General features: G+C 45.4%; 1 protein-coding gene across 8 annotated transcripts in view; it reads right to left on the bottom strand.

Annotated features, from left to right (window-relative positions):
* Positions 1-17,540, bottom strand: part of palm1a (paralemmin 1a) — a 20,660-nt gene extending 3,120 nt beyond the window's left edge. For 2 of the 8 annotated variants that reach the window (XM_070960533.1, XM_070960535.1), the window contains exons 1-8: positions 17,478-17,539; positions 13,312-13,357; positions 12,558-12,638; positions 11,172-11,299; positions 10,634-10,697; positions 10,142-10,163; positions 9,420-9,488; positions 595-1,170 (exon numbers count right to left, since the gene is read on the bottom strand). In XM_070960533.1, coding sequence (XP_070816634.1) covers positions 595-1,170; positions 9,420-9,488; positions 10,142-10,163; positions 10,634-10,697; positions 11,172-11,299; positions 12,558-12,638; positions 13,312-13,357; positions 17,478-17,482 — 991 coding nt within the window. In that variant the 5' untranslated portion in view covers positions 17,483-17,539. Of the gene's footprint in view, positions 1,171-6,444; positions 6,577-8,812; positions 8,888-9,419; positions 9,489-10,141; positions 10,164-10,633; positions 10,698-11,171; positions 11,300-12,557; positions 12,639-13,311; positions 13,358-16,250; positions 16,367-17,477 lie in introns of all 8 variants that reach the window. The other 6 variants (XM_070960529.1, XM_070960530.1, XM_070960527.1 and 3 more) reach the window with 6 other exon arrangements.
* Positions 17,541-17,638: the final 98 nt, after the last annotated feature.

A 17,638-nucleotide genomic window follows, 5' to 3' on the forward strand; every position in this document is an offset into this window, starting at 1 on the left:
TGAATGAATGAATGAATGAAATCAGCTGTGTTTGAAGCTGTGATGTGATGGAGGATGATAGAGTCTATGATGTTACAGAAATACAAAATCAGTTTCTTCTGTTCAGCACTGAGGCGACCCGTCAGGTCACATTTATTTCCTGTTTTATAAAAGGCAAAAAAGCTGAAAAGACTCCGACAAGAGAAGAGTGAAGCTCTGCAGCAGGAAAAATATACAAAACCAAATAAATACAACTCTAAAATGAATTCACTGTTAGAGATCACCGAGCTTACAAAGAGAGGGAGGAGGTTAACGTCACAAATGTCGGTATTGCATGGCTAATGCTAACGCTAATTAGATGCATTGAGGCTACACAACTGGAAACATGACGAGTACAAAAGTAAAAAGGCTTCAAGAAATAGAAAAAAGTAAAGAAAGAAGAAACAGGAAATGATGTCATGTTGTTAGAGACGGGACTGAGGGCAATGGGTGGAGTTAAGTTCCTTTTAGTAGTTTTTGTCCTGGAAAGTCTCCATCCTTTGTATTTCCATATAATTATGTTATGTTTCATATAGCAGCGCCCCCTGCAGGATCACATGATGCTGCAGCACTTACATGGATGCTTCTCCTTCTTCATCTCCGCTGCTCCTCCCTTCACCTCCTCCACCTCTCCTGCTGTCTCCCCATTACTCGCCACCGCCACTGCCTCTAAAGGTTTGGTGGTAGAGGGTGGGGCAGTTGAGATGGGTGGAGGCACAGCTGCAGTCTGAGCACCGCCGGTCTCTTCCTTTCCTTCGGCCAATGATGTTTTACCGTCAGCGTCTTCGATGAGCACCAGCTCTGCCTTCACCGTTCCCTGCAGCCCCAGCACCTTCTTGGTCTCATCCTCATCCTCCACGTTCTGGTATCCCATGAACACCATGGTAATGGGGTTCTCTGCGCTGGCCTCCGCCACGCCCGGGTTGGCGTCTGCTTTGGCCTCCAGCCCAGTGAACTCTACCGCCACCGGCAGGGGCTCCAGTGGTGGCTGGTCATGACCCACCTCCTCCTGGACGTCCGCTGATGGAAGAGGGGTCACCGTGGTGACAGTCTGTGGCATCATGGAGGCCTCGTCAGCTTTGTGAATGAGGTCTTCAACCTCAGAGAAGCTGAGCAGTTGGACGCCATCTTCACCGTTCAGCTCATGGACAACTAAGAGACAGATGAGAACAGAATCAGGATCAGAGTCCAAATCAGGACTTCTTGCTGTTACACACCTGATCTCCAGCTGAAGGACCAATAGACCAACAGACTATTCCACTGCTATATTTTGTGATGTCACCTTGTACCTGAACACATCTGTCATAACTGCAACGAGGTGAGAAGATAAACCACTGGAGGTTACAAAAACGTGATTTTCAGGGGGCGTAAAGTTAGTCTTTCATCAACAATCAGACCTTCAGCTGCAGACATCGGTCTTCCTCCTCCTTCAGGTCTGTACTGAACCTGGTCAAGCCTGTTTGTCACCTGACTGTCAGGTGACTTTCAGGCAAGTTGATTTGAGGCTTCACTGTTAGAAACTTGAAGGAGAGGAGGAAGAGTAGTAGAGTGAGCATGCATCATCATGCTGGGTCTCACTTTAAGTAGACAAAGTCATCTTCTAAATAATAATTACTTCGGACTAGAAATCACATTAATAACAATTATGGAAACACTATTTTATTATTATCTTATTGTTCTATATACATACTGCTCAGCTGAACAGATCTATCGCTCTGTAGAAACAGTCTGTCGCTCTGTAGAAACAGTCTGTCGCTCTGTAGAAAAAGTCTGTCGCTCTGTAGAAACAGTCTGTCGCTCTATAGAAACAGTCTGTCGCTCTGTAGAAACAGTCTGTCGCTCTGTAGAAACAGTCTGTCGCTCTGTAGAAACAGTCTGTCGCGCTATAGAAACAGTCTGTCGCGCTATAGAAACAGTCTGTCGCTCTGTAGAAACAGTCTGACGCTCTGTAGAAACAGTCTGACAATCTGTAGAAACTGTCTGTCGCTCTGTAGAAACAGTCTGTCGCTCTGTAGAAACAGTCTGTCGCTCTGTAGAAACTGTCTGTCGCTCTGTAGAAACAGTCTGTCGCTCTGTAGAAACAGTCTGTCGCTCTGTAGAAACAGTCTGACGCTCTATAGAAACTGTCTGACACTCTGTAGAAACTGTCGCTCTGTAGAAACAGTCTGACAATCTGTAGAAACAGTCTGACAATCTGTAGAAACTGTCTGTTGCGCTATAGAAACAGTCTGACAATCTGTAGAAACAGTCTGACACTCTGTAGAAACTGTCTGTCACTCTGTAGAAACAGTCTGACAATCTGTAGAAACTGTCTGTCGCTCTATAGAAACAGTCTGACAATCTGTAGAAACTGTCTGTCGCTCTGTAGAAACAGTCTGTCGCTCTGTAGAAACAGTCTGTCGCTCTGTAGAAACAGTCTGTCGCTCTGTAGAAACAGTCTGACGCTCTATAGAAACTGTCTGACACTCTGTAGAAACTGTCGCTCTGTAGAAACAGTCTGTCGCTCTGTAGAAACAGTCTGTCGCTCTGTAGAAACTGTCTGTCGCTCTATAGAAACAGTCTGACAATCTGTAGAAACTGTCTGTCGCTCTGTAGAAACAGTCTGTCGCTCTGTAGAAACAGTCTGTCGCTCTGTAGAAACAGTCTGACGCTCTATAGAAACTGTCTGACACTCTGTAGAAACTGTCGCTCTGTAGAAACAGTCTGACAATCTGTAGAAACAGTCTGACAATCTGTAGAAACTGTCTGTCGCTCAGCAGAAACTGTCGCTCTGTAGAAACTGTCTGTCGCTCTGTAGAAACAGTCTGTCGCTCTGTAGAAACAGTCTGTCGCTCTGTAGAAACAGTCTGTCGCTCTGTAGAAACAGTCTGACGCTCTGTAGAAACTGTCTGTCGCTCTGTAGAAACTGTCTGTCGCTCTATAGAAACTGTCTGTCGCTCTATAGAAACAGTCTGTCGCTCTATAGAAACAGTCTGACGCTCTGTAGAAAAAGTCTGACACTCTGTAGAAACTGTCTGTCGCTCAGCAGAAACTGTCGCTCTGTAGAAACTGTCTGTCGCTCTGTAGAAACAGTCTGTCGCTCTGTAGAAACAGTCTGACGCTCTGTAGAAAAAGTCTGACACTCTGTAGAAACTGTCTGTCGCTCTGTAGAAACAGTCTGACAATCTGTAGAAACAGTCTGACACTCTGTAGAAACTGTCTGTCGCTCTGTAGAAACAGTCTGACAATCTGTAGAAACTGTCTGTCGCTCTGTAGAAACAGTCTGTCGCTCTGTAGAAACAATCTGACGCTCTGTAGAAACAATCTGACGCTCTGTAGAAACTGCCTGTCGCTCTGTAGAAACTGTCTGTCGCTCTGTAGAAACAGTCTGACAATCTGTAGAAACTGTCTGTTGCGCTATAGAAACAGTCTGACAATCTGTAGAAACAGTCTGACACTCTGTAGAAACTGTCTGTCACTCTGTAGAAACAGTCTGACAATCTGTAGAAACTGTCTGTCGCTCTATAGAAACAGTCTGACAATCTGTAGAAACTGTCTGTCGCTCTGTAGAAACAGTCTGTCGCTCTGTAGAAACAGTCTGTCGCTCTGTAGAAACAGTCTGACGCTCTATAGAAACAGTCTGACGCTCTGTAGAAACTGTCTGACACTGTAGAAACTGTCGCTCTGTAGAAACAGTCTGACAATCTGTAGAAACAGTCTGACAATCTGTAGAAACTGTCTGTCGCTCAGCAGAAACTGTCGCTCTGTAGAAACAGTCTGTCGCTCTGTAGAAACAGTCTGTCGCTCTGTAGAAACAGTCTGACGCTCTGTAGAAAAAGTCTGACACTCTGCAGAAACAGTCTGTCGCTCTATAGAAACAGTCTGACACTCTGTAGAAACTGTCTGTCGCTCTGTAGAAACAGTCTGTCGCTCTGTAGAAACAGTCTGACACTCTGTAGAAACTGTCTGTCGCTCTGTAGAAACTGTCTGTCGCTCTGTAGAAACAGTCTGTCGCTCTGTAGAAACAGTCTGACGCTCTGTAGAAACTGTCTGTCGCTCTGTAGAAACTGTCTGTCGCTCTATAGAAACTGTCTGTCGCTCTATAGAAACAGTCTGTCGCTCTATAGAAACAGTCTGACGCTCTGTAGAAAAAGTCTGACACTCTGTAGAAACTGTCTGTCGCTCAGCAGAAACTGTCGCTCTGTAGAAACTGTCTGTCGCTCCTTAGAAACAGTCTGTCGCTCTGTAGAAACAGTCTGACGCTCTGTAGAAACAGTCTGACGCTCTATAGAAACAGTCTGACGCTCTGTAGAAACAGTCTGACACTCTGTAGAAACTGTCTGTCGCTCTGTAGAAACAGTCTGACGCTCTGTAGAAACTGTCTGTCGCTCTGTAGAAACAGTCTGACAATCTGTAGAAACAGTCTGACACTCTGTAGAAACTGTCTGTCGCTCTGTAGAAACAGTCTGACAATCTGTAGAAACTGTCTGTCGCTCTGTAGAAACAGTCTGTCGCTCTGTAGAAACAATCTGACGCTCTGTAGAAACTGCCTGTCGCTCTGTAGAAACTGTCTGTCGCTCTGTAGAAACAGTCTGACAATCTGTAGAAACTGTCTGTTGCGCTATAGAAACAGTCTGACAATCTGTAGAAACTGTCTGTCGCTCTGTAGAAACAGTCTGTCGCTCTGTAGAAACAGTCTGTCGCTCTGTAGAAACAGTCTGACGCTCTATAGAAACAGTCTGACGCTCTATAGAAACTGTCTGTCGCTCTGTAGAAACTGTCTGTCGCTCTGTAGAAACAGTCTGTCGCTCTGTAGAAACAGTCTGACGCTCTGTAGAAACTGTCTGTCGCTCTGTAGAAACTGTCTGTCGCTCTATAGAAACTGTCTGTCGCTCTATAGAAACAGTCTGTCGCTCTATAGAAACAGTCTGACGCTCTGTAGAAAAAGTCTGACACTCTGTAGAAACAGTCTGACGCTCTGTAGAAACAGTCTGACGCTCTGTAGAAACAGTCTGTCGCTCTATAGAAACAGTCTGACACTCTGTAGAAACTGTCTGTCGCTCTGTAGAAACAGTCTGTCGCTCTGTAGAAACAGTCTGACACTCTGTAGAAACTGTCTGTCGCTCTGTAGAAACTGTCTGTCGCTCTGTAGAAACAGTCTGTCGCTCTGTAGAAACAGTCTGACGCTCTGTAGAAACTGTCTGTCGCTCTGTAGAAACTGTCTGTCGCTCTATAGAAACTGTCTGTCGCTCTATAGAAACAGTCTGTCGCTCTATAGAAACAGTCTGACGCTCTGTAGAAAAAGTCTGACACTCTGTAGAAACTGTCTGTCGCTCAGCAGAAACTGTCGCTCTGTAGAAACTGTCTGTCGCTCTGTAGAAACAGTCTGTCGCTCTGTAGAAACAGTCTGACGCTCTGTAGAAAAAGTCTGACACTCTGTAGAAACTGTCTGTCGCTCTGTAGAAACAGTCTGACAATCTGTAGAAACTGTCTGTCGCTCTGTAGAAACAGTCTGTCGCTCTGTAGAAACAGTCTGACGCTCTGTAGAAACTGTCTGTCGCTCTGTAGAAACAGTCTGACGCTCTGTAGAAACTGTCTGTCGCTCTGTAGAAACTGTCTGTCGCTCTATAGAAACAGTCTGTCGCTCTGTAGAAACAGTCTGACGCTCTGTAGAAAAAGTCTGACACTCTGTAGAAACTGTCTGTCGCTCTGTAGAAACAGTCTGACGCTCTGTAGAAACTGTCTGTCGCTCTGTAGAAACTGTCTGACACTCTGTAGAAACTGTCTGTCGCTCTGTAGAAACAGTCTGACAATCTGTAGAAACTGTCTGTCGCTCTGTAGAAACTGTCTGTCGCTCTGTAGAAACAGTCTGTCGCTCTGTAGAAACAGTCTGTCGCTCTGTAGAAACTGTCTGTCGCTCTATAGAAACAGTCTGTCGCTCTGTAGAAACAGTCTGACAATCTGTAGAAACTGTCTGTCGCTCTGTAGAAACAGTCTGACAATCTGTAGAAACTGTCTGTCGCTCTGTAGAAACTGTCTGTCGCTCTGTAGAAACTGTCTGTCGCTCTGTAGAAACAGTCTGACGCTCTGTAGAAACTGTCTGTCGCTCTGTAGAAACAGTCTGACACTCTGTAGAAACTGTCTGTCACTCTGTAGAAACAGTCTGACAATCTGTAGAAACTGTCTGTCGCTCTGTAGAAACAGTCTGTCGCTCTGTAGAAACAGTCTGACAATCTGTAGAAACTGTCTGTCGCTCTGTAGAAACAGTCTGACAATCTGTAGAAACTGTCTGTCGCTCTGTAGAAACTGTCTGTCGCTCTGTAGAAACTGTCTGTCGCTCTGTAGAAACTGTCTGTCGCTCTGTAGAAACAGTCTGACGCTCTGTAGAAACTGTCTGTCGCTCTGTAGAAACAGTCTGACGCTCTGTTTTTAATTTGCTGACATCACCTTTCTGCTCGTCCTCGTAAACTTTGACCCCTTGGTGTGAGAGGTCAACAGGAAGTGTGGTGTTTGTGGACAGAACCCTGGTTTCTCCCGTCATTCTGTCCCGCTCTACTTTAATCTCCACCGAGTACATTGCTGGGGGGAGGTCACACAGGTTCAAAGAAACAAACACACTCAGCCATTCTGCTGCTGATTCAAAGCACCAAAAATCACAATGAAGGGAAATCTGACATCAAACATTAAGAGCAGATTAAATATGAGACATTAAACAGAAAACACTGAAGCTGACAGACTCACACATTCACACAGACAGGGAGAGACAGACATACAGCTGTTAGAGACAGACAGGAGCTTAAAGGTCACACATCAACATGAACTGTTCCTACAGGCGAAACCCTTTTCCTTTCAGCCGTCACATGTCGTGACCTCTGACCTCCACACTGCTGCTCAGCTAGCATCTTGTGACGGCAGGATGTTAGTTGTTCTTCTAGCTCTCTTGGTGAGTGGGAGTCTGTAGTCACAGGGCTAGGCTGGTTCAGAGAGCTAACAGCAAAGTTAACAGGTTTTGTTGGTCTGGTGCTGGTTCCAGCCTTAGTAGACTGTCTTCTGTTGAGTGTTTTTAAAAAGAGGCTCAAGACCCATCTTTGTAATCAGGCTTTTAACTGACTCATTTAACTATTCATAATTTCTTAAGCTGACTTCTATTCTTACATTTTTTATTATTATTTTCTATAATTTTTTATTTTTTATTCTTATTTTTTATTGTGTTATTTCAATTGTTTTTGTCATTATTTATGGTCTATTTTATACATTCTATTGTTTGATCCTCAGTTTCAGCTTCTATAACTTTTATCTTATTTTACTGTTCTAGCCCCTCGATTTTCCAGTGTTTCCTCCTGGGGGCCTTCACCGATGGGGGTGCTGTTCCATGGATGGCCCTGGCCCGGGTAGCTAGAGAGCTTTACACCTTGGTGTGGAGCCTCCTGTCTGCCTGGGCTGGGGTGGTCCCTGTGTCAGCGCCCCCGCAGTCATGGACCATGATTCCTCTCGGTGTGCATGGCCCTCAAAGGCAGCTTCTTCCTCACCTCGGTTCTCGGTGCCCAGCCATGTCTCCTCAGCGACAGATAGTGGATGTATGTGGGTGTGTGTATGTTTGTGTGTGTGGGTATGTATGTCTGTCCGTATGTCTATGTATGTGCATGAGTGTGTATGTAATTGTGTATCTATGTGTATATTTGGGGGGGTGGGAGGTTTTGGGTTCTCAAAGTGTTTTGTATTGTTTTGTTTTTGTTTTTACCCTCTGTGAGGCACTTTGTGTTACTGTATTGTATGAAAAGTGCCATATAAATAAAGTTGATTTGATTTGATTTGAGTAACTGTAACACTGTGTTCTTACTACAATATAGGGACACTACAATACTGACAGTACAATGCTAGATCCATTAAATCGATGAACGATGATCTATGAAACTTTGAGTGATGGATGCTGGCTGATGTGAGGCGTCCATGTTTGTCTGATTTTCAGACCCTTTCTATTAATTAGCTCCCTGTCAGATTCATCACAGCTGGCATGAACATCCAAACACCTGGTCACAGCCCAGCTGAGACCTGGTGTTCACATGCACCTGGTTCTGATCCCATCACAGGTACTCTAAGTACATCAGTTTACTGCCGGCATTACGAAGCACCCTGTGATCGGATCTCACGTCCACATGAACACACGCATCATTTCTGTTTGTGCTGACTCTTCGGCTCACATGGAAACTGGACTGCGTGTTTCGTCCATCCATCAGAGGACGTTTGGACTGTTGGTGCTGTGGCTTTGTGTTGTTGGTACTTTAATGTGACACCATCAGCGCACACAAGTATGCTAACCTACGTGCTTGAGCCTTCAATGTGGTCCACATGCACACTGCTAAAGTCATGTGAGCTGTGAATGTGGTCTGAGTGATGGGATCTCAAAGCATCCTCATCCCACGTCTCAGGGCATTCATACCATCCTCAGCGCTGCCCCTTTGGGATCAGATCACCCAGACGCCTGTAAAGTCAATGTTATTTCTATGGTGTCCAATCATACGAGGGGTTGTCTCTGAGTACAGAGCAGGTTTCAGTCTGTCTGCGAACAAGTGTCCTCGTGCTCTGATGGACTGCGTCCTCTCTTGCCTCTATGACAGAGTCAAGACACTCTTATCGGTCACCATCGCGTGGCGTCGTTGGGGCAGCTGTACATTCGCACAGCATCACGTTGGGACAGTTAGCGGAAGGTCGTGTTCGTGTCGTCTCACAGAATTCGTAATTCGGACGTTCTTCTCGAATCTGTTGTCTGACAGGACGGTCATCTTTGAGGGCTAACTGTTTGTCTGTGACTCACCTCTCCTCATCTCCTCCGCCGCCTCTCTTGGTTTGTTCATTCGAGGGCTTTTGTAAACTTTGACCTCTGCAAAGGCTCATGGGAAAGAAAGGTATCGGGCACAGAGAAACACAGTGAAGACTGAAGCTCTGAGTGTGACGTCATCACAACACCTTACTGACTCTTTGATCCATTCACTGTAATCTGATTACACTAACCTCATACTTGAATTACTTCTCATGTAACTGAACTACTGTTATGTCATTACTGTAATCCGCCCAGCAGCGTTTGAATAGTTTTACCTGCAGTTTTACCATAATCTGATTCCTAACCTCTGTAATCTGTCTCGTATCATTTGATGTCTATAATCTGATTACTACAATCTGATTGCTGTATTCTGACTAGTGTGAAATGACAACTGTAACTGCACTACGATAATCTTACACATGTAATCTATATATTGTGATGTGGTTGCTGTAATCTGATTATCATAATCTCACTATAACTGTAGTACTGTACTCAGATGAATGTAATGTGACTACTGCAATCAGATTACTTTAAACTGAAAAGTGTTGCGTCTGAGAACTTGGTCACTTCAGTCTGATTACTGTGGTGTGATTAGTCTCACCTTGGACCGTCTGACCTGCAGCTGCAGCTCTGTCCTGCGGACGGCCGCCATAACCTTTGACCTCTACAGCTGATTACAGAGACACGGTGAGACGGCGAGGAGAGAAAACAACGACACGCCTGTGAATATTCTCATCCATCCAGGTCATTGTAAGCTTCAGGGCATTTAATCGATCGCAACTGGACTTTGTCAGTTTGTCTTGGAAGACGTTTCGTCTCATCCGAGCAGGCTGCATCAGTTCATGCACACCAGACCAGATAGGACAGCTCTCGTCCAATGAAATGGTGTTAGGTTCAGGTATTTATCCTCTGAGTGAGGCCAACCCCCAAAACCAAGGATGCTATCACTCTATTGTGAGGCAGACGATCCCCCATTAAGGCGGGTAGGGTGCGACCCTTGGGTGTCAACGACAGTCGTCTGCCTCGTTAGAGTCCCATTCTTGTCATTGGGGGGCTCTTTGAGCCATGTGTGAATGGCTTTGTTGTTTATTTTCAGAGGCTATTTAGCCTCTGAAAATAAACAGACAACAGAGGATAAATACTTGAACCTAACACCATTTCATTGGACGAGAGCTGTCCTATCTGGTCTGGTGCGCATGAACTGATGAAGCCTGCTCGGATGAGACGAAACGTCTTCCAAGACAAACTGACAAAGTCCAGTTGCGATCGATTGAATGCTCTGAAGAAAACGACACCAACAAATGCAGAGAAGAAGAAAGTTACCTTGAACTGGTCCTGATGACACCTGCGAGTATGAAGACAGACGAAGGAAGTTCAGCTTCACGGCTAAAGTCAACAGACACGAGGACCAATCTGACCACTGTAATCTGACCACTGCAATCTGACCACTGCAATCTGACCACTGTAATCTGACCACTGCAATCTGACCACTGCAATCTGACCACTGTAATCTGACCACTGCAATCTGACCACTGCAATCTGACCACTGCAATCTGACTACTGCAATATGACCACTGCAATCTGACCACTGTAATCTGACCACTGTAATCTGACTACTCCAATATGACTATGTAATCCCACTACTGTAATCTGACTACTGTAATCTGACTACTGCAATCTGACTACTCCAATATGACTATGTAATCCCACTACTGTAATCTGACTACTACAATCTGACAACTGTAATCTGGCTACTGTAATGTGACTACAGTAATCTGAATACTACTGCGTGCGTGCGTGCGTGCGTGCACTCACAGTGGTGTGTGTTATGGTCTGACACACGCTTCCAGTTTCCAGACTGAACAGTTCCTGCTCCAACCTGAGAGACAAACACATAGACTGTATGAGTGAGTGAATGAATGAATGAATGAATGAATGACTGAATGAATGAATGACAGAGTGAGTGAGTGAATAATTGAATAAATGACAGAGTGAGTAAATGAATGAATGAATAACAGAGTGAGTGAGTGAGTGAGTGAGTGAGTGAGTTTGTAAATGAATGAATGAATGAGTCAGTAAATGAATGAATGAATGAATGAATGAATGAATGAATGACAGAGTGAGTGAGTGAGTGAGTGAGTGAGTGAGTGAGTGAGTGAGCGAATGAGTGAGCGAATGAGTGAGTGAATTAGTGAGTGAGTGAATGAATGAATGAATGAGTGAATGCTCACAGATGGTGATCTCAGGAAGTGAAAGTCACTCTGATTATCTGAATGTTTGTTTCTGGAGTTCAGATCCAGCGTTGGGGCTCCTGGTTTCACATCAGACTACAATAAACCGGATTAGATCAGACCTGTTGATGGTCTCCTCCAGGTTCCTGGTCTTGGCCTCGTCCTGCTCCAGTTGCCTCTTTACTTCATCCTGTTCTGGTCCAGCAGATGGCGCTCCATCCAGCAGCCAGCGCTCCCTCAGAGCCTTTGACTGAACAGACAGGAAACATTCAGCAAAGTACAAAAGTACTAAAGTAGTAAAGTAGTAACGCAATGCAGTAATACTACGACATGAAGAACTCGTTATGGAAGTCTGAGGCTGCAACATGTAAATCAAATCATCTCATCAAGCTGAAGTTTCATTTTAGGTCAGTTTGCACATTTGAAATCTAATTTTCAATGTTCAACTACAGATTCAAACAGAAAAACTTTATTGGCAAACAAATTCAAGTCACAGCGAACACAGAGACAGTGTCCTAAACTGGGCCTTTGAATCGGAATGATGTCCACAGTGCCCTCGTCTTTACCTTCTTAACATCTCATCAGCAGGTTTATCCACAGTCATCACATTGTGGACGTTTTCATTACAAGCTAACTCAAACTGTCCTCTGCTCAGTCTGTCCTCTGTGGACTCTGCAGCATCAGTCAGGGTTCAGGTCTTCACTGACTCCAGATCAGATGATATTTGACACCGTCTCCTTTCTGTGTCTGGACGTGTCATGTGATCAGAGGTGAACAGCTGCGTCAGGGTTATTTTAAAGCAGCGGCTGCAAGTCTGAGAGTGAAAACAGTCGCAGCGTTTCTCTCGTTCCTGCATTAAAACCGGCTGATCTGAGATCAGCTGCAGATATTTTTACTCTGCAGCTGTTCACAGTCTGCAGCCTCACAGAGCTCAGTCACCACATCTCTGCACCTACACTGGAAGAAACGCCTTTCACTGACAGCCAGCAGGACAGACGGGCCCTCAGAGGGGCCCTGAGCTGGTTTACGGGGCGCGGCGTCAAAATGTTGCTTTAACTTCCTTATTATTTCACTTTACTGGGCTCTCATGCAAATACATTAACTGAATCAATGAGCTGAACATTAACAACGCTGATAATCAATAATGGTTTCGGTCATTATTTCCATTGCGTCCACTCGTCCTCCGTCTGTCTGCTCTCTGTCTCAGTGAATTGAATCTTCAGGTTTCGGACTGTCACTGGAACAGAAAGTGAGATGAACTGAAGAAAGTTTCAGATTAATTAAGATGAAAATGATCAGAAGCTGCATGACGTCTGATCAGCGCTCAGTCAGCTGATCAAAACATATGTTTACTGATATTAAACTATGCCACAGTCAGAGAAAATCCTGGTGTCTGATTGGCGGCCAGGTGTGTCCTAAACCTGTCCAACTGTTTCATGTGGGACTGGGACACAGTTTGACGGTCAGATAAGTGATAAACCACGAAGCATCCGGTGAAGAAAAACCACCTTCAGGTGCTGCAGCGCTCGCCTGTCGTCCTCCAGCTGACGCTTCTTGTTCTCCATCTCAGTCTGCCACTTCCTCTTCTCCTAAAGCATGATGGGAAACAGAGTCAGTTAGCACGTGCAGCAACACATTTCACCTTTGGATCAAAGCGTCTGTAAGTGACTGACTGTGATCGTTTCACTTCACCTGCCTACAGGTACGTCTGACACTTCAGCAGCCACTTCAACCCCGTTCACATGCAAACAGTCGTCATGTGCAGACACAACAACACAGGTGTGTTTGGACCACGTGACCGATGACAGGTGAACGATGACTCACATCTTTGTGCACTTTAACATCAGATGCTGATTCTTCTCAGCTGGACTTCATTCAGTCATTTTTACAGTGTGAACACATGCATGCCACAAACTACTGCAGTACTAATACTACTACAGTACCACAGTTACTGCAGAGGTCTGACACACAGCAGGGGGACAGTTACACAGGAAGTAGAAGAGTGTGTGTGTGTGTGTGTGTGTGTGTGTGTGTGTGTGTGTGTGTGTGTGTGTGTGTGTGTGTGTGTGTGTGTGTGTGGATCAATATGTACATTAGTGAAAGAGTTTTGAAACAGACCTCAGATCAGCTTACAGGGTTCAGGGTGTGTCTGGAGCTGTTAGAGGTTAGATATCATATGTATGTGTGTGTGTGTGTGTACGTTTATACTGTATGAGTATGTTGAGGTGGTGTGTTCACTGACAGTATGTAAACTGCACTTACTGAGAGGAGGTGCAGTCGATCCTGCTGGCAGAGAGCTTCACTGACCCTGAGGGACAGACAGAGAGACAGAGACGGACGGACAGACAGACTGTTAAAGGGACATTACACCGTATACATCATGGCCAATAGCGTTCGGTCTGTGTCACTGCAGCACTGTTCCATCAGTGAGACGGGGGCGGCGGCCTCACCCATGAGGTCAGCGGTGTGGGTGGAGCCACGTTGAGCTGATCAATAACCCATTCGTGTTAGTGTAAGGACAGGAAGCAGCGGCTCAGACAGACTGATGAAACAAAGCTACTAAATAAAACATGAAGGAGCTGAAGCGGCGTGCGAGGCAGCTCCCACCAGCACGACTGCATCAAAGCAGCGTTCAGGTTCCACATTTTCATCTCGCATCGTTTACACAAATTTGACCACTGGACCATTTATTTGTTTATTTCTTATTTCTGTCATTACTCGTCCCAAACAGCCAATAAACCAACAGTACAGCCGTCAGCTGGAAGCTAGCTACAGACACAATGACCACTTTCCAAACCACAGAACAACGAAGGAGATGAAAGTTGAGTTTGTGGAGACGTTTCAAAATGTCCATCAGCAGCCTCTGAACCTGGACTCTGCAGGACCTGGACTGTGCTGGCTCTCTGAGGTTCAGACCTCTTCAGCAGCAGCCTGACAGCAGCCGATGAACCCTGAGTCTGGACCCTGGCGTGTTCTGGATGTTTGAGTGTCAGCGTCACAGAGCTGCTGTTCATCTGCAGCCTGACAGTCACATGAGCGCTCGCCGCCAGCTGTTGACTCGCCGCCACTGAAGCTCCTTTGTTTCACATGATGGAGTCGGCCGACGGAAAACGGCTGCTCTCACAACTCAAGGACTGGTGATGGACATTTTATAAACTGCACCAAGTTTCTGTTTCTGCAACATGATTTTATGGACAGAAAGAGGGAACGTCACACGATCAGGATTTATAGTTAATAGTCTAAAATCTAAATGTGATTCTAAGACTGAACCACGGTTCCCTCATATGTTCTCCACATGGTTTAAAACCCCACATCCTCTTTATTGGTTCTGGATAAACAACTTAATTTGTGTGATTTCTGCTTTTATCACAAATGTTTGTGTTCTCCTGTTCTTAATATTAGCTTAGTGTTTGTTTATGAACAAAGACGGATAAGAGAAGACGTGCTAACGAGTTAGCATGTGAGGCAGAAGTCCAGCAGAACGTGAAAGAACTTCACAGGAACACCAGAGAAGTGTCCATCAGACCCAGGGAGGCCCCAGAGGAGGTGGAGCTTCTCACTCAGGGAGCAACATCAGCAGGGAGGGGGGGCAGACCAGGACCATGAGCTACACGTCGGTAAAGCACAGCAAGAGACACTACTTCAGGATACTTCTGCCAGTCTGGTCATCAAAGCAGCTCTCCAACAACACCACGCGACGTCTCTTCAATACCAACGTGAAGACCGTGCTGCTGGAGGGCTCTGAGACATGGAAGAACACCGAGCCGCTCACAAGCAAGAGACAGGTGTTCATCAGCAAAGGTCTACGAGATGCCCTGAGACTACGACGGCCAATCAGAACGACAAATGAGGACTTGTGGCAGATGACACAGTGAAAAGAAGAAAGCTGAAATGGACGGTCGCAGCCTGAGGACACAAATCACATCACAAGACAAAACCTGGACGCAATCCAAAGGAAAAGAGGAAACGGGGGAACCGAGAAACACCTGGACAAGTTCCACGCCTCAACAGAGCTGGCAGGAAGCAAACACCCAGGTGCAGAAGAGCGAGACGGCGAGCTCTGGTGGACGCTCAATAACCCAAGACGACGGAAAGAGGTTCAGTCAGCAAGCCGAGAAGAAACTTCCTGTCGTCATGCTGTGTCGTCCCGTTTCAGAGTGTAAGAAACGGAGACAGAGGACATGACACCTGGACAGGTGACGCACCTGCACACTGACATCAGACACACCTACAGACTTCAGACACACCTGCACACTGAAGCTTTTTGATTTAATGACTTTTCACTGAATTAAAATTGATCCTGAAGAAAAAGTTCTAGAACCGACTGAACTGACGGTTCTGTTACGAGAGAATCTTCCAGCTGTTTGTGCTGTTGAACAGTTAAACTGGGAACCAGCTGGACTCGCTGAGCTCAGCAGTTTTCTGGTTTTGTTTCAGTGAAGCTGAACTCAAAGGATCCTGAACAAAGCTGCTGTCCGTCTCCATGGAGACCGGACTCAACAACAGACACTCTGAACTGCAGAGAAAAAACACCGACAACTTAGCGTGTACTGGATCCACTGGAGACCAGTTCAGACTGCAGAGCAGCAGCACTGGGCAGACAGGAAGGAAAGTCAACTACAAACTACACAGAAACTACAAAAAATAAAAACAACTGAAAACTACAAAAACACAGAAAAAATGAGTCAAGCAGGATCAAGACAATTAGTTGGCTGCTAGTTTTAGGATTCATAAAACCAGACTCAGTCTAAACCAGACTCAGTCTAAACCAGACTCAGTCTAAACCAGACTCAGTCTAAACCAGACTCAGTCTAAACCAGACTCGGTCTAAACCAGTCAGTTTAAAACCAGACTCAGTCTAAACCAGACTCAGTCTAAACCAGAGTCAGTTTAAAACCAGACTCAGTCTAAACCAGAGTCAGTTTAAAACCAGACTCAGTCTAAACCAGACTCAGTCTAAACCAGACTCAGTCTAAACCAGACTCAGTCTAAACCAGAGTCAGTTTAAAACAAGATTAGAGATGATTAGAGATTAGAGAAGATTAAAACTCATTTTGACAAAGAACAAGAATCACTTCGGATCCAGATCAGCAGCACTAATCATCTCAGAGCAGCTTCCTGCTTTGCTTTTCACAATAAAAGACATGAAACTGAGCTCATGTAGCCTTTTGTGTTATAGGGATGTTCAAATAAAAACTTGCTCTGTCATCATTCAGAGGCAGTGAACTCATCTGTGTCCTTCTCATGAAACCGTCCTGAGGCTCCGCCCCCCCCGCTGCAGCACACCCACTCCACACAGGAAGTGAGCCAGTCTCACCTTCAAAATAAACCACAGCTTATTTTAGGGAAGCATCTATTGTACATTCTATAAGTTTTAAAACCTCAGAGACCACAGAGACAAGAGAGACTCGAGACCACAGAGACTACAAAGACCACAGAGACCTGAGACCACAAACACTACAGAGACTACAGAGACCGCAAAGACCAGAGAGACCAGAGACCACAGAGACTACAAAGACCACAGAGACCAGAGACCACAAACACTACAGAGACTACAGAGACCGCAAAGACCAGAGAGACCAGAAACCACAGAGACTACAAAGACCACAGAGACCTGAGACAACAGACACCAGAGACCAGAGACTAGAGACCACAGACGCCTGAGACCACAAAGACCAGAGACCACACTGCCTTTGCTTCAGCTCTCTATGACTTCCTCAGGCAGAAGCCTGAATTTTGATTTTTGATTGGATCTCTCACTTTAGTTTCATTTCTTCATAGTTTAAGTCAGTATTGTTGTTTTGTTTGCTTTCTTTTAATTCGTTTAAATGTTTTTAAAAAACTTGATATTAAGAAAAAGGCTCTACACAGCTTAAGTTCATCATTATTATATCAATATGGTGGGTCTATGGACAGTCCAAGTTTTTATTTTGAAAATACGACCGGATGTTATCTTGTCCCAACATGTCTAACTTGACATATCGATCACAAATCAGGTCCTTCAGGACAAAAACTGATCAATATGTAATTATAAAGGCTGGTCCTGCTCATTGATGAGTGATCGGCTCTGTCCGGTCTGCTTCCGCCCAGAAAAGTAGAGCACAGTCTGTTTGTCAGTCCGCCCAGTTTGAACGAGATTTAACCCTTTAATGTCCGCTGCAGTGACTCAGATTCCTCCGGATCATCTGTCCGCTAATTCTGCTCATGTCCCAGCTGGACTTTGGCGCAGTTTGGGCGCAGTTTTCCTCCCGCCCCGCTGCTGTTTCCCGGCACTAAAGATCCTGACTCAGCGGTTTGACGGACTAATGCCGCACAATGACGACACATGAGACACCGCACGCGCACATTCACGTCATAAGCATAACGAAAATTACACAAGAGAAGAAATAATTATTATTAAAGAGAGGAAGAAATAAAAGTGTACTCACTCCATGTCTGACTGCAGATCAGTCCGCTACTGCCCGAATCATCTGGTCTACATCCGAGAGAGAAAAGAGACCCGCCCACCGAGAGAGAGAGAGAGAGAGAGAGAGAGAGAGAGAGAGAGAGAGAGAGAGAGAGAGAGAGAGGAGAGAGAGGAGGGGAGAGG

Source organism: Chaetodon trifascialis, chromosome 4 (assembly GCF_039877785.1).
Source record: "Chaetodon trifascialis isolate fChaTrf1 chromosome 4, fChaTrf1.hap1, whole genome shotgun sequence".
NCBI classification, from domain to species: domain Eukaryota; kingdom Metazoa; phylum Chordata; class Actinopteri; order Chaetodontiformes; family Chaetodontidae; genus Chaetodon; species Chaetodon trifascialis.